Source organism: Poeciliopsis prolifica, unplaced genomic scaffold (genome assembly GCF_027474105.1).
Source record: "Poeciliopsis prolifica strain line A6 unplaced genomic scaffold, Auburn_PproV2 SCAFFOLD027, whole genome shotgun sequence".
Classification (NCBI taxonomy): Eukaryota; Metazoa; Chordata; class Actinopteri; order Cyprinodontiformes; family Poeciliidae; genus Poeciliopsis; species Poeciliopsis prolifica.
In genome coordinates, this window is record NW_026562402.1 from 6297813 (window position 1) to 6315315 (window position 17503).

At 38.7% G+C, this 17503-nt stretch overlaps 1 protein-coding gene across 1 annotated transcript; it reads left to right on the top strand.

Moving 5' to 3' along the window:
- The first annotated feature begins 12961 nt into the window (after nt 1-12961).
- Nucleotides 12962-17376, top strand: lrrc47 (leucine rich repeat containing 47). The gene is made up of 7 exons (XM_055048619.1): nt 12962-13588; nt 14249-14692; nt 14779-14895; nt 15121-15236; nt 15686-15788; nt 16004-16093; nt 17054-17376. The coding sequence occupies exons 1-7, from the start codon at nt 13028-13030 to the stop codon at nt 17273-17275; spliced, it is 1653 nt and encodes a 550-aa protein (XP_054904594.1). The 5' UTR covers nt 12962-13027; the 3' UTR covers nt 17276-17376.
- Nucleotides 17377-17503: the final 127 nt, after the last annotated feature.

Here is a 17503-nt window from a genome sequence, read left to right on the forward strand (position 1 = left end):
TTTTATGGCAATGTTCTTGGACAGATTGGTCACCAAGCTGTTGGATGAGATCAAACCACATGAACAACAGGAAACTTAGTGGAACTCATCTTTAATTTTCCAAAACAATTCAGAGAATGAACTGTTCCTGCATATCGTAAGTCTGTCCCTCAGTCAGTTTTACTAGACTGAAGTGACTTCTTTATTATTTTAGGAGCATGCATCTTGTTAATCTTTGATGATCTCAGGAAACATTTATTAGTATCTTTAAAATGATAGCAGCACAAATGAAAAGTTCTGCTGCACAATTGTTTGACACCAATTTGAAGAAGGTGAGGCAAATATTTTGCCTAATGTGTTTATTGTAATTCACTAAAATGTCTCCATACCCTCACAGTTTCTCTTATCTGTTCCATGGTTTACACACTTTAAATCACTGCACATCATTTTCTACACCTGCTTAATCCTGTTTAGGGTTGAAGGGAGACAAGAGTCTCAGATTAACAATCCCAGATTAACAAATTCCACCACAGGTCCAGAAATGGATCACCATGGGAAAAAAAAGAATAGTACCAATGTCTGCAGGTTAAATGACACATTTATAGTTTCCCGTTTTCATTTGCTCCCCCAACACATCTCGTAAAGTACTTTTCAACATAAATATTGAAGTATCACTATAATCTCTAGGCCAAACCCTCACACTATGAACATTTGGGAGAGGTGCAGCTAAAAATAAACAACTGATCTTGGTAAAAATAGACACCGCTCTGTCTCAAGGCTTAGATTAAATGATGCAGAGTTTCATATTTTACCCTCAGCTTAAGTTCACCCCAGAGTATTTTATCCCTTCAGCTTTAGGGCCCCTGTCATCCCCTCAATATCATTATTTGTTTATTCTCAATATGGACACAATTGATCATTTATAACTAAAAGAATTGCACATTTATTCTGTGGGGACACTTTGCACTCGTTGGGCTATTATCTGCCGATTATAAAAACTAGGCCTTCAGCTCATTACATTTGATTTGATTTTCATCAACTTGAAAAATCTTCAATGAAAACAGTTGGAAATATCCATGGAAAAACATTACTGGATGCTGAGGTTTGGATCAGGTGACAGTACTTGTGTGGAGTTGCTAAATTGTATAAACTGACAAAAGAGCAACAATAAAAACAGGTTTTATTTTCATCCCCAGTGACTTGAAGGACATGAAACTACATCACTGCTGCGTTGCACATCGTACTCTTCAGTTTTATGGCCGTGGTGTTACTGTGCTGACTGGCCAGCATACCGGCTGGTGTTCTTACCTGCTGGTTGAACTTTCTTAACTGAATGAAATAAATGCTCATGCTACACACAAAGGTCTTAAAGGAATATTTTATATCACTAAAAGGCGTCGATGTGCTCATGCAGTGTAAAGAGGCTAAATGAACTGGACCCGGTTCAAGCGTGTCGTTCTCTACTTTCCCATCCACCAACTTTCCGATAAAAGCTTGTTTCACAGAAAATCAGGAAAAGAATGAATCAATTTTTCTGACGCACCAAGACCTTGAGATTCCTGAAGCAGAGGGGAGCTCACAGATGTGCTGTCAGGTGATGTGTGAGTAAGTCAAACGTCCTTCACAATGTTCAGTTCTTTTATTTTAAAGGGAACAAAGACACCAGCCAGGCTGGATGGAAACAAATTTACTCATTTTTCAGAAGACCTTGACACATGACATATGATGCCAAGAGATCCTTCAGTCACAGGAAGAGTCAAATGTTGAGCTTTCTATTATTTTATCTAATTTAGTGTGTTTGTATAAAACAAGAGGCTCAGCTTGTGTTATAAAATGTGTTTTGAAAGTGGAATTCATTTAATTAATATGTTGAATACGTTTCAATTTCTTTACCAGTAACTAAGTTTGTGGTTGGGTGAAAATTAGCATTCTTGGTTGATTTTACTTCCTCCAAGCAGTAAAAACATGAAATGAGTTCAGAACTATTATAAAAAACAAAAGTATGTGAGAGTCTAAACCTTGAAGGTTAGTGAAAATGTAGATTGCACTGCAGTAGAGTTAGCAAATATTGACAGATTGTGTGCTTCCTGCCTCAGCACAGCTGATAATAACTTATTGGTCATTAACAGGCTTTTACTAATGCCGTAATTATTTCTATCAGGAGAGTTAGAGCAGAGAGGAGAGACAGATTTAAATGCTTCATTAACAGCTCAAAATTAACATGACATTGACAGACATAAGTGGATAAACTTCTGACTGGAACTTTGGATAAAGTGGCTGCTTAATTACAAAACTTTATTGTATAAGTGAATATTCATGCATGTTATGATCTGTTGAATGTTCAATTAAATAATTATTCTGTTTAAATTATTTTGTTGCTACTGAAGGTGAAACACATAAAATATCCATCACTAAAATACCCCCCTTATTATTTTTATTAGTCTTTAAATGTAGCAGATTTGCTGGATGTCATATTTACAAACTGTCATGATCTGTTTTTCTGTGTTCATTTAAACTTCAGGCAGAAATCATGGAAGACGAACACCGGAATGAAACAGAACAACTGTCACAAAATATGGCTAAACTGAAACAAAACGTATCAGTGTTAAAACACTTAACAATCAACTGATGGATACTGAACAATTGAGAATCAAGAAAGAATCCTCTTTGACAGAAGAGAAAAATGAATTGAAATCAGAAGTCAGGAGACTTAAATCCAAGACAGCAGCGTTGATGGAAGAGGCTACAATTTCAAAAGAAACACAAGAACGTTTATTGCAAAAGATTTATTGCAAAAGGGAAACGCAGCAGGCCCAGATTTTGGAGGAGAAAGACAGAAAACGTAATGCTCAGGTAGCCCGAAATGAGCATGTAATGGCCAAATCGATGGCCACACCCTGATGTCAACAAAAGATCGGGGCCAGGGCTCAGTAAGCTTAAGTGCTTATTGGATTACACCACTAGTTCCTGCTGGCAGGGGGATATGGTAGTTTGTTTAGATAAGTTTTGTATTTAAGTAAACATTAATATTTAAAGTTTATTCTTGATTTTTATTGTTGGGTCTATAGTTTAACCAAACTTAGCTGTACTATTTGTTTTTGTGTTATTTGTATTCTTTTAGTTACCCCTACTGTGTCTTGGTCTGATCAGCCAGTATATAAACCCCTGTGTGTCATTTCTTTCTGAGGTCAGTTATGTTTGTTTGTGTAGCTAGTTTGCTTACACCTTTCCTGAGTTCAGTTTTGTTTCTTTGACCTCTTTTATGAGCCAAGTTTTTCTTTTGTCATTTATGATTTTTGGGTTGAAATAAAAACCCTATTTTTTCTAAATATATCCTGTGACTCTTCCTGTTTTAACTCATTCCATCACAGAGCGAATAATAGGAGAAAGTCCGAGGAGGCTGAATCTCTGAGAAACAGGTACTTGAACCTGCAGCTTGAGTTGAAGAAACAGGAGCAAGGACATCGACACAAATTGATCAAGGACAAATTTAATACTGATAGAGAACATACAAATCTGCTGACAACACAAGAATTTGTAGTTCAACAACAAAAATCGACTCAGACGGACAATTTGGCATCAGAATTTAAACAACACACAATGGAAAAATCCACACAGACACAATTTGAGACTTCACCCGAAACACAAACTTTTAAAAGCAAAGACCAGAAGGTGAAAAATTCAATCAAAAATACAAACAATGTGGTAATCGAACGTGAGCTATCCAACTGCATAGCTGAAAAATCATCGCAGTGTGAAACATCTACTTCTGATCATAAGAGTTGGATTTTCCTTGAGTTCCTCAAAGTTCTTGATGTTGTGGGGTTGTGTTGGTTGATACAACTTTGCAATATTGTGTGAACAAGAGGGACAGTTCCCCTGGATTGACAGACCAGGACGCTGGTCCCCCTTTTTGAATAGGGGGACCAGCATGTTCCCACTACCGGGGTGATCACACTCTGAAGGTGAGTAAGGTGAAAAGGTCTTTTCATGGGTTCTGGAATGGAGGGTTTATCGGACAGTCAGACCTTGGAATCAGGAAGAGCAGTGTTATTTTCGTCCTGGTCATGGAACATTAGACCAGCTCTACACCCTCAGCAGAGTCCTGGAGAGTGCATGGGAGTTGGCAAAACCGGTCTTCAAGTACGCAGTGGAACGCCTTGAGGAAGGCGTTCCACTGCGAAGGGGTGGCTGCAGCCTCGGTGACTGGAGGCGAGGTGGATGCTGGAATGGAGCCCTTTCTTTGAACGAGTGAGTCATAGAGCTCGAAAATTATTTCCAAGATGGTTGGTTGATTCTTGTGTTGTTGCTTGAGAAGAAGGTAATTGGATTCCCAGAGTGAGTCCAGGAAAGAGTTGCCAAATGGGGTAGCGCTGATGTGCTGGGTCCATGTCGTTATAATGGTAACGTGCCTCACCGTAGTTCCTGTGGTCGGGTCTTTCTGTCATGTGGTGGTGTTGGAAGGTGGTAAGGGAAACGCAGCAGGCCCAGGTAAAGTGAGATGATGATATTTAGTGAAGGATAATTCAGAATAACACAATCCAAAACAGTTCACAACCAGGCAGCACAGCTCAGCGGAAGCAAGGGCTCAATACCGGCAGCAACTAGTGATACGAAGAACAACAAAGCTGCCAGGAAAAACGCTGGAACAGAAACTCACTATCGACAAGGACCAGAAGAGGAACAATTAACACAGTTGGGGTTAAATACACAGAGGTATCACAGAACGAGAAACACCTGGGAACAATCAAGAGGAGATAGGACAACATGGAGAACTCAGAAAACACAGAAACTCTAAATCAGGGGTGTCAAACTCAAATACACAAACAAACATAACTGACCTCAGAAAGAAATGACACACAGGGGTTTATATACTGGCTGATCAGACCAAGACACAGTAGGGGTAACTAAAAGAATACAAATAACACAAAAACAAATAGTACAGCTAAGTTTGGTTAAACTATAGACCCAACAATAAAAATCAAGAATAAACTTTAAATATTAATGTTTACTTAAATACAAAACTTATCTAAACAAACTACCATATCCCCCTGCCAGCAGGAACTAGTGGTGTAATCCAATAAGCACTTAAGCTTACTGAGCCCTGGCCCCGATCTTTTGTTGACATCAGGGTGTGGCCATCGATTTGGCCATTACATGCTCATTTCGGGCTACCTGAGCATTACGTTTTCTGTCTTTCTCCTCCAAAATCTGGGCCTGCTGCGTTTCCCTTTTGCAATAAACGTTCTTGTGTTTCTTTTGAAATTGTAGCCTCTTCCATCAACGCTGCTGTCTTGGATTTAAGTCTCCTGACTTCTGATTTCAATTCATTTTTCTCTTCTGTCAAAGAGGATTCTTTCTTGATTCTCAATTGTTCAGTATCCATCAGTTGATTGTTAAGTGTTTTAACACTGATACGTTTTGTTTCAGTTTAGCCATATTTTGTGACAGTTGTTCTGTTTCATTCCGGTGTTCGTCTTCCATAATTTCTGCCTGAAGTTGTAGATTGTACAGTTTCTCTCAGTCGTTGCATCTCCTGAGTAAATTTTAAAAACCTTAGTTGAAGAAGCTCTTCAGTATTCTCACAAACCTGATTCCTTTCCATTCTCACCGTAAAACTATTGATTTTCCCCACGACTTAAGCGTGTCTTCTTAAAGTTGAACAAACTGTTCAGCATTCTATGTCACCAACATTTATTGCCTCATGATAACAATCGGCTCTGACGATCTGTGCTACCTGTCAAGATTTTCCAAACTCTGTGCGTCACAAAAGCTGTCTGTTGCGTACAAAGCATGTTCTGGTATCACCTTGAGCATGTGCAGTGCCACGAGGTAGGCTTGACAGTCTGAAGAACCAGCGCTGTAGAGAGGAGGAGAGTCAAGACAGCCACTGAACGCGGTGACATGTCATGTAGCTCTCAATAGGTCCAAACGTCTCAGCGCTGTCAGTCAGTTTGAATGGTTTCTGCCACGTCACGCAAATACACTTCTTTTCTTAATTTCTCCCACAACACCCGATAATTATTGAGCAATAATGAACTGATTCCAAGTACGGATTTGTTTGTGTCTCTTTACTTCAATGTTACAGGAAAAAATCTGAATCCGTTACACCAACACTAGTCCTGGTAGGCGTAACAGGTTCTTTGGTGCTCGTCCGGGATCAGCGCCACCTACAGGTCGCTAGATATAGATGACGCCTGGAACTAGGAGCGAGACGTTTCTGCGACAACTTTGATTGCTTAAAGTAGAGACCGAGTTGACAGGGAGCGGTGGTTGGTCTTTGAGAAGAAAGGGCCTGATGTGGGACATTAGGAAATGTTTTCTCAACCTGACTACAATCAAACTCTTTCAGATTGCCCAACTTGTTGGTCCTGTGCCAGATATAGATCTGTCTATGCTAAATGATGATAATCCTGAGGGCTGCCTGGAATACATTAATGCATTCATGAACAGTAAACCTCTCCTTGAGTAAGAGGACAGAGGGATGGTTGAATTATTGGTCTTAAAGGATACTATTGACAAAGTGGTTCAGGTACATAAAGTAATATTGGCAGAGAAGGTTTCTGATTTTGATGTTAATCTCGTTTTTGAACCATAAAGTTTAAATTTTAACAACGCTGAAGAAGAAAGAATCCTCTTAGACAAGAGATGGATTAAAGGCTGAAAATACTCAATTTAAGTTGAAGATAAAGTGGACTTGTATATCAGGTCTGGATTAAGACTTCTGTGGAATAAAAATTCATTACCTAAAGCAATACATTTCTGCTTTACTAAACGCTTTACTAACTTTACTAATCTTCATTCTTTGTATTTCTTTTCATTTGCAAATTGTTAAATTGTAAATCTATTAGTTTTACCTTTGTGGTACGCTCTACCTTGCCCTAGATAAAACAAACTTGTCAAGAAAGAATCTTTTGATGGGGAAAACAAGATACACTTTCATTTACTGATACTAAAATAGTGTCTAGTCACAAGGTAGAAGAAAAGTATAGAAGAACCTCTTGTGCATTATCTCTGCACAGTGTGAGGGAAATATTTTGAATATTTTCAGATGGAATGAAAGCAATGAAAACTGCTTTGTTTTTGGGAGCAAGAAAAAAACACACCTGTTGCTACCACAAACTAAACATGGTCTGATTATTTGACAATAATAATCTAATAATGTAGAACATAATCATTCATAATCTAAATTAAACTGTGGCGCACCAATATGCACCACAGTTGCTGTTCGTGCTACTGTGGTGCACTAACAGAACAGCACCCCAGTTACCCGAGCTCCACAAGGGCATCTTACGACACTTTCTAGTGGCAAGTTGTTCTGACAGGTTAATGTGTGGTTCAGTTCTAGTCCAGTGGGGAGATTCTCCGGATTATGGTCTGGAGTGCAGCAACTGCGGTCATTTCTCCGCTGATTTGCAGCAACGTAGAACCTTGAGGTTCTGGTTGTGATGGACTAAATAAACCTAGATATATTATTTTGTCTTTTAAAAATTTATTGCTGGCTGATACTGAGTCAGATCATAAGCTTTATTATTTTTTTATTCAAAACAATAAAATTCACATCACACCATTATGTGGTTCTGGTGTTTCACACACACACAAGTTTTACATTGTCGCCGCTAAACGACAGCTCAGACTCTGACCAGCTTCTCTGGTTTTCTCTTCTTTATTACTGTCCGCTCTTCAGAGAGACGAGCTGCAAGCAGCGCTGCAAACTCACGTAACAAACTAACCTACAGCTAGCTTCCTACATTATTGATTAAAATATATCTTATGATCCCAAAAGTATTAAAAATAATAATCTGATGTATTTTCTATTTGTTCATCCTTAAATAATATTTTGTGTGCAACTTTAAACTATAAAACTGAATGATTTTAACAGTATTTCATTTGAAATGGTTTTTCCCCCTGAAGTCTGGTTTCACATTAAGGCCCTTAATTCAAATAGGCCAAAGCAGATAATGTCCTAATGCTCCACATTAGTTTCATTCATTTACCAAGTTGTTTCTACTTTCTGGACTGTGTCACAATGAATTTTCAAATGTGTTGATTTACTGTATTTTCCGGACTATAAGTCGCATTTTTGAAAATTATCAAAATTTATTTGATAAAATCCAAAATCAAGAACAGACCTGTCATCTTGAAAGGTACTTAAAAATAAAAATAGAATAGAGGCAAGAACAGGTTGAATATTTGTACGGTATGCTAACGTTACACGACGCATAACGAACTGAGAACGTGCCTAGTAAGTTAGCATAAATGTATTAAGAGTTATTCATATAACTGTAGCATAAATAACATGCTAACAAGTTTACCAAACCATCTGTGTCACTCCAAATCACTAAATCTTCATCTTCTGTGTCGCTTGGGTGATTCTCACAAACCCAACATATCAAATGTCTTAAACGATTTTAGGGACATACTCATAAAAAACTCAAAATAATCCTCTTTTATTTGAACAATCATTATTTCGAATATTTGGAACAGATCATTGTTGGTTATCAAAATAAGTTTTTTTAAAAAATGTTTTTTAACTGTTTTTGAAGTCACAAATTCATTACCGTTCTAAGGGGGAAAAAAACGCTTTCGTCCCAATTTATCATTCTAAATAATCAAGCAGGTTTACAAAAAAATATAAATTTGTTTGAATGTACATAAATGAATAAAATATGATATGTAATAATTTGCTATTAAGTAATTCAGAACATTTTAACTAAAGTGAGTGTCTGGAGGTGCAACTTGCACTGTATTTAAAAGTCCTGTAATATTCACAGCATTTTTTTAAAATAAAGTTATTCTGATCCATGATGACACAAAGAAGAGAAGACAAGGTAAGATTGACATCTTTTGATCATGATAACTGTTAAGTTTCTCTTTTTCCATATGGCTTTTTTTACACTATAGGTGATCATTACCGTAATGTATAATACCTCATGATCTTAAAAAGTTATTAATAAGATACTTTCTTGTACAGAAGAAATAATGGAGTTCATACTGTTTGTGAGTTTAGCTGAGTCATCGTGGTATGCTAGAATTTTAAGCCAGCTCATTACAGCGTAATCTGAGGCCTGTTGCGGTAATGAGAAGTAAGATTACGGTGATGAACAGTGTCATTTTGCAATAATAGATAAACGTATAGATTATTCAAAATGTAATGTTTGTTATTGTTTATTACACTTTCAAATATTTTTAGGCTAAATTTTTATGCTAATGAATATCACCTAATATGTAGGGCGAAAGGAAGTGAACGGAAGAGGGCAGCGGCATCAAGAGCTAGAGTGGAAAAACATAGGCAGAAGATTTTTGACTAGAGGATAGAAGAAAGGAAAGGGAAAGGTCATGTCTCTGTGCCTCTCTTTCTCCCTCTGTCTCATCTCTTCTTCTATTTTTCTTTTTCACGCTTACAATGTGCAAATACACTATGGAGTATGCTGAAGACTTTGCTGTCTCACAAATGTTCCTATTGATATCTTATTTTAACAGGTATCAGAAGCGCACGGAAAAAGAGAGCAAAGTATGTGTATATGAATGTGTGAATTTTGCCCAAGATAATGAAGGTTGTGTCTGTTTCTGGTGGGATTTTTGAGTGATGCCACGGTTTAGAGCCACCTTGTGGTGTGATGCATGTGACGGGTCCTTCAGGCGCTCTCACTGCTTCCCCCACCAGGCAATGAGAAACCTGTAACGCCCAATCCAGACTGGGTTCCAGTGCTGAATATGGGTCACTGCGAGGTAAACCCACAACCTCAGACCAACATGCGTCAATTAAAGAGGCGATACAGCAAGACCATGGTGGATCAACAAGTGAGGGGGAGCAAGTTACAGACTTTTTTCATTATAAAACACAGTGATTGAGGCTATAGAAGAGGAGCAAGAGGCTGAGGAGGAAACCCCAGCAGAAGAGTTCAACATGGCTGCTCACTCTGAAGAGAAACAGGAACCATTTGTGTTGAAATATGTCAACAGTTGGAAGTGTCTGTTTTCTCTCATGTCATAATTTAATGTGATAAACATTGATAAAACATTTGAGCTGCATGTAAACAGGTGATGACATGCATCATATTTTAAGTAAAAATTTGGTATCTAAAATAGTTAATAAATGTAAAGAAAGATTATATTTTTAAACAAATATTTTATGTGATTAAAGTAAACAATTAATTAATCAGACATTTTGCAGTAAACATTTAATGTAAACAATCAAACCAGATGAAAGATTTTTTTAAACATTTAGTGTGATTAAACAGTTCAGAGTAAACAATAAAGGTTATGAAATAGATCACACTTTAATATTTGTTGTATTTAGTATTTCAGGTAAGAATGAAATATATCCTGTTATGATTATCTGAGGTAATAATTTTATGAACAGTTTAAAAATATTTTTAAAATATAAAATTAGTTAAAAAATAAAGAGGGGGTCAAATGTAATAAAGATGAGTGTGCGTCAAATATATTATAGAACAATTTCACACTGATTATGAGTTAATGGAGCACATGATTTGGAAGCTATTGAAGAAAACGTTTAATATTAAAATTATTTAAAATATTGAATATGACTTAAATTTTTAATAGAGGATAGTGTGCCTCGTGTAATAACATGAATTATCATTTTTGTATCAGTTGGTCACAAGGCAAGGCGTTTATTTACCGGAAATTGACGGTCCGAGCGCTTGAGGAGGGAGAGAACAGCTAACCGGAATTAACGTTCATAAATCGGATCAACCTTGAGCTAAACGCCCCTTTCTCATTGGAGCGCAGATATCACTGCGGTCGGTAACACGACGTAAACGGCGGAATAACGTTCGTTTTAGTCTGTGGCCCGAAAAGACGGCGCGGAGCGACGTAAACGTCACACGCAGTGACATCAGCTCCAAACGGACATAACCGCACATCATTTTGGGCTAGCTTAAGCTAACATAACCTTAATATTTACAACTCTCTTGTTGATATACTGACATTTCTTACCTTCTGCCTCTTTGAAAAGCTTTTTTTTTTAATCTCTCCAACATCTTTATTACTCTTCTGTTTTGTGGCCTGGAGTTTTTTTTCTACCGCCTATCTTTAGCTCCCTGTTGTCGAGTGCAGAAATACTAGAATACAACAGTATTAGAAATTTGAATTCTTTTAAATTCAAAAGAAAAAAGAAACGCGCCTCAGTCGTTTTTGAAGTGACGCTTGCCACGCTAGCTGTTTGAGAGTGGAGAGGGTCGGCTAATCAGTGCTGTTCCTCTGTTACTGATAATTTCATATACAAACAGCGGGTAAGTTCATAAAATGCTGACTAGAAAAAAAATTACCCAGATCATTTTTGCGCCACTGCCTACTGGCGACATACTGGTGTAGTTATTTCCTGTTTAGCTCGCTGCTTGTCATTCAATTTTGTCATTTGTGAAGTAATACTGACCCCCAGTGGCCAGCGACTGAAATTATTTGTGAACTTGACTGCTGACGTACTTTATATTATTTTTTAACAGAACTTAATCAATATTTGTACACTAATAATTATAAGAAAAAAAACATATTACAATGTATATTTAAATAATTATTATGTTAAGATGGCCTGGATAAATGCAATTTTCAGTATTTCATGGGCTGCTGTGGCGTTGAAGAAAAAATCCAAAATGTCTGACTTCCTCTTGGGTTTAGATCATGGCTCCAAGAGACTTTTTTGTACGTACTGACAAGATACATGTGTACCAATTTTTGTAATTCTAGGTTAAAGCATGGCTTGGGGCTGATCATTTAAAATATTCTAGGGGGCGCTATACAGAAATTATTACAAGCTCAGCAAATTTTGTTACGGATTCCTGTTGGTGGGTGGATAAGAATTCATCCAAGTGAGTTTGGAGCAGCTCGGCCCGAAACTATGAAATTCAGAACCAAACAGTAAAACATGACACTTCCTGTTCTCAGGGGGCGTGGCCTAAGTGATGTCATCATTTGATTGCAAACAACCCATCCACTTCTGACCCACAACTTTCCTGTAAAACCTCAGACGTTTCATCGTCTCAGCAAATGGACTCTTCTGCTTCAGCAGGTTGTTCTTCAACCAAATCAGGAGATGCTGCTGCTCCCTTGTCCTCCACCTTTCACTTTTCTGTTTCGAGAAGTCAGGTCAAGAGGCAGCTGGAGAGACTGAACCGGAACAGGTCCAGATGGTGTCAGCCCCAGAGTATTGAAGGCCTGTGCAGAGCAGCTCTGTAGGATTCTGCAACACTTCTTCAACCTTAGCTTGACCCAAGAGAACATTTCACTGTATGGAGTGAAATGTTACAGCACTCTGTTAGTCGGTGTAAAAATATTGCAGATTTTCACTTTAAATTAGTTGCTTAACATTTTTAAAAGTTAAAACTTCTGGCAGTCTGTTTAGATTGCCATATTTCTTAGGGGTCTATAAAAACATTTCTTCAGATAATGTTTTTTTTTTAAAATTATTTTTCTTTTAATTTTTGAGCTATTCATTCAACTATTTGGATAAAGTTGGTGCTACATAACCTTTAATCTTTTGTAATTCTTTCTTCCAAATATGGGTTGTGAGACTTAAGCAGTACTCCACTGTTTTCTGGATAATTATAATTTTTGAGTGGAAACAGGACAGATTACTCACCTATGTGTTTATGTACAAGAAAACAAATCTCTGACTGCTGCTAATGCTTTTGTTTTTCCAATTATATAGTTTGATGGACATGCTTCCATAAATTACATAAGGCTTCCTTTTTAATTTTCTTAAAAAAAAAAAGACATAAACCATAAATGTGCATGTGATTGCTAAGTTGGTGTGTTTGTCAGTGGATGCCTGGTGAGTCTTCTAAACTTTACCTGAAAGAGAAGAAGTAAATAAATCAGATTTGTCTGTTTTATTTAAGTTGCTAAAATAAAGCACACAAAATTTGCATAACGTTTTAATTTATTGACTTATAAAAAAGTTTGGTTTCCATGCCGTCCACATCTTTCAGTCCAGCAGGTGGCAGTAAAGCTCCTCAAGCTTCGTGTGAGGAGAAGAAGAAGAAGCTCAATCTAACTCCTTTCATTTCTCGGTAGCTTGACTAACATGGAAAAGTGGCCCGAAATAGAGAGAGCGGCGACAGAGCAGAGACGTGAGCTGGTTCTGCAGGGCGGTGGTGTTGATGAGAGGATTTCTTCCTGCGGCGGGCTTCCCTCTTCTCTTTATTCCCTGCAGCTGCTGAATTATCTTGAAGTCAGCCAATGTCCGAGTTTGACAGAGATCCACGTGGAAATCCAGCATCTGTCCAACCTGCAAAGCCTCGTCCTGTGCAGGAACAAGCTGACCTCTGTCCCGGAAGTCATCGGCAACCTGAAGTCGCTGAAGGTCCTGGATCTGTCCGTCAACAACCTCAAATGCCTGCCACAAGGGATCACTCAGTTAAAGGAGCTGAATACGCTTAATGTGAGCTGCAACTGCTTGGAGGCTCTTCCAGGTGGCCTCAGTCAGTGCACCAAGCTGGCCACCATCAATGCCTCCAAGAACCAAATCACTACTTTCCCTCCTGACCTCTTCTCTGAGCGGCTGGACCTGCTCAGCACCCTGGTGGCCTCTGATAACTCAATCCAGGAGCTGAGTGGAGAGATTTGCAAGCTATCAGCTCTAAAGGTGAGGTCTCACAAAGTACTATGCAGTCAATCACGACACACTAGTTAGGAGTGGAAAAATCATAGTGACTGGAGAGGAGCTGCAGAGATTCACTGCTCAGGTGGGAAAATCCACCTGTGCAAAAATGCCAGACTCCTGATGTGAAAAGCTGGTAGAGAGACATACTCTGCAAAACTGGCTCTGCAATGTTTAGTCACAGGAAGTACGAACACATACGCACTCCACACTTTTTACGGTTTTCTTTACTGAAAACATACAAAACCAGCTGTCATTTTCCTTGAAGTAGTGCATCATAATAATGCACTACTTTGTGTTGGTCTATTATAGAGATGTAAACAATAAATCAAATTACGATTAACTGTCGAATTAATGTTTTATTAGATTAAAATTAGTTCCCATCAACTAGTAACTTCATGCGAGAGAAAAGTCAGGTTTTTAAGAAAATGGCTGCTTAACAATTGATTGTTAGTCTATCAATAAGATTAGTCAACTTTAGATGAACTCATTAATCTAGAACTTTCATCCGTAATCTGTTACATAAACCCTTCATATAAAATCTTGAAGTTTACAGTTGTAAGGTGACAAAATGTGCTATTTTTCTAGGGTGTGACACTCAACTCGTGCATACGGTTTTGAATTTCCTCACACCGGCCTTCACAGGTACTGGACGTCTCCAACAACAAGCTGAGTGAGATTCCTTCAGATCTGAGCGACTGCCCCAAGTTAAAGGAGATCAACTTCAAGGGCAACAAGCTCAGCGACAAGCGCCTGGAGAAGATGGTCAATTGCTGTCAGACCAAGTCCATCCTCGAGTACCTCAGAGGCAAAGGAAGAGGAAGACGGGATGAAGAGGGAGGTGACTCTGACAAGAAGAAAAAGCAGCAGCAGAAGAAGAAGAAGGGGAAGGTGAGGGAGGAAAACGATGAGGTGGAGGAGCTGAACAAGATGGTGGTGAGGGTGCTCCATGTCTCCGAGGCGCCCACAGCGCTCACAGTTAAGGTCACCGCTGAGGTCAAAGATGTCCGACCGTACCTGGTGTGCTGCCTGGTCAGAGGAATGAGTCTCAAGCAAGGGAATGCTCTGAAACGCTTCCTCATGGCTCAGGTATAAACCAAACACCCAAAATGCTATGTTTATTAAATGCTTCCTACCACTAGTTAGTAATGTGTAACTACGCAAATGTTTTGCAGACAAAGCTTCACGATGATTTGTGTGGTAGAAGAACGATTGCAACCATCGCGACCCATGATGCGCAGCTTGTGAAAGGTCCACTGGTCTACGATGTGAGACCACCGACACAACTGAAGGTATGCCGCTGCAGGGCGTTCATTTGAATTCAGCTTCGTAAAAAGCAAGTTGAGGAAGCTCAGCCTACTGACCATCATCAGTAGGTTAACAGGCCTTCAGGAAACCAAAATACTGCAGGAACGTCTTTGGCTAAATATAATAAAAGGAGTGGTGGAAGATGTCTGCACAGTGTTGTGCAGATGAAAAACATCTTAAGTTTCTCTGTTGAATGAAATATTTTTCAGGTGGTGCCTCTGGGTCGGAGGGAGATGACGGCCGTCGAGCTGATAAGGCATCTGCATTTAGAGGCCGATGAGCTCAGGAAGCAGAAGAAGAGGCAGAATGTGACTGGCCTCCACAAGTCAGTAACCCTTCCTCACTACACAGCAGCTGCAGAGTTAGTTTCCTCTGGAAATGTCAACACTGCATCTGACCACAAAAAAATGACTTTGTCACAGCTTAACATTATAGACATGTTGTGACTTACACAGTCATGGGGAAGATTGCTGGCTTGGGAATTGTCCAGCAGAAACAGAGGCCTTCATCCAGGTTTTAGTTAAGGACACTTTAACAGGGAACACATATTGATGGGGACTTGAGTGGAAATGTCAGAAGAAAAAATACTGGACTGTTGGTTGTCATAACTCCTCTTTTGAGTTGGTCGCAGAGAAGGAATGGCATTTCAGTCGGCAAAAACACTCTTGAATTTGGATTCTATTTTTGGATTTGTCTCATGTAGTATTCTTTTGCCATGTGCTGGTCCTTGTCTGCCACGTAGTTTATGCATTTTATACATTTCTTCTTCAACAGATACCTGCAGCTTTTGGAAGGGAAATCCGTCTACCCCTGCTTAGTGGATGCAGATGGAGATGTGATCTCATTTCCACCAATTACTAACAGTGAGAAAACCAAGGTCCGTGCATAGTGTTTGTCTGCTGGCTCTCTTTTGAAGACACTTTGACAGTTAAATGAGTTTTGAACAACACTCATTTAAACACTTTACAGAAATCGAATTGCATTTAATTTAGCAAGTGTATGTGGTTTTGCAAGATGACTCTGTCATACCCCAATATATTGTTTTGATACTTCTTGCTGTATAATAGAGTACACAACTTCTTTCTTGTGCAGATTAAGAAGACAACCACAGAGTTGCTGGTAGAAGTGACGAGCTCAACCAGCCTGCAGACCTGTAAAGATGTAATGGATGCTTTGATCATAGTAAGGGTCCCATTTTCTGTATCTTGTTTTGCTGATACTATTTTGTTTTCTCCACCTATTAAATCAAATTTTCACATCTGACAAGCGTCAGGATGTGTGACAGTAAAGTGTTATATTTTACGTCCTTCAGGTGGAGGAATGTTGGTGAAAAGATTTGATTTCCGCTCATTTCTGAGACCTGATTATATCAACAAATGTAGATGTATATTTTTTCATTATGAAATTTTTTTGATTTGTTTATTTATTTCCAAGCACCAGCAAATGATTGATCGGTTTTCCGAACAATCGATAACACACAGTCTCCCCGAGGTGAACTGCTCAGCCAACTTGATGTTGTGTCTCTTTCATGCACTCCAGTTGTTTTTCCCCTGACTTGACTTGAATATTTTATTTTCGAGTGCAAGGTTTTGAAAGAACATGGCGTTTTAGAAAAAATCCCCAAAATTCCCCTCTGAAGTGAAGAGTTGGTAAATGTCGCCAAGCCTAACAAGAGTTGCAAAATTATAGATCTGATGCAATTTTCAGCCATTTTGCTACCAAACTATTTTATAAGCTTTACAGTCTTCTCACTGGAAAGCCAATAAAATGTTCAAAACTGCATGTTTTTAAATTTCTGTTCACTGATTCCTACTCTCACCAAAAGTACAGGCTTCTCACAGGCTTCAAATGTCAGGTCAGGAGTGTGTAGTCAGGTCAGGAGGAAGATGAAAAAAGTACAGATAAACAACGATGATTAAAACACTTTCTGAGTCTTCTTGTCTTTTAGTATGTGATTAAAATTTACGCTGCATTACAATGCGGAGTTGCTCAAATGTTTAATGATTGATTAGATTCATATTGCATTTGTTTCAAGGCTTGTTAATCAGAATTCATCAAATTAAAAATGTTAATTTAATTGTTCTGACATGTGTTTGTGCAGCAGCAGCAGCTTCATTGTACGGTTGATTGTTTCCCCACCAGAAAATGGCAGAATTGAACAAGTTCACTAGCGAACATCTGGAGGAGGCCGGGTCAGACGGAGAGGAGGACGGCGCACGGCAGCCGGCCGCCGACGCAGAAACCTCCAGCCAACTCATCGTCCAGCAGGTCCGAACCGTTGATCAAGACGGGAACCTGAAGGTGGTTTACCCGTCAAAAACGGATCTCTCCAAAGAAATCAGTAACTTCACTGTCATTTGGTAGTAATATTTTATGTCAACACCCATTTACAGCCGATTAATTTAACGGGTTTCCCATTTGAACCCTGAGCTTTTCTCAAGTTCTTTTGGTCCGTCTAGTCGTCTCACACATTCAAAACAAACACATTTGTATGAAATATTGACCGATTGTAAATGTATCTAGTTATTGTATGAATTTTTCATATTTTTGGATGCATCCCCAATCAACAAATACTCCAAATGTGTATTTTCC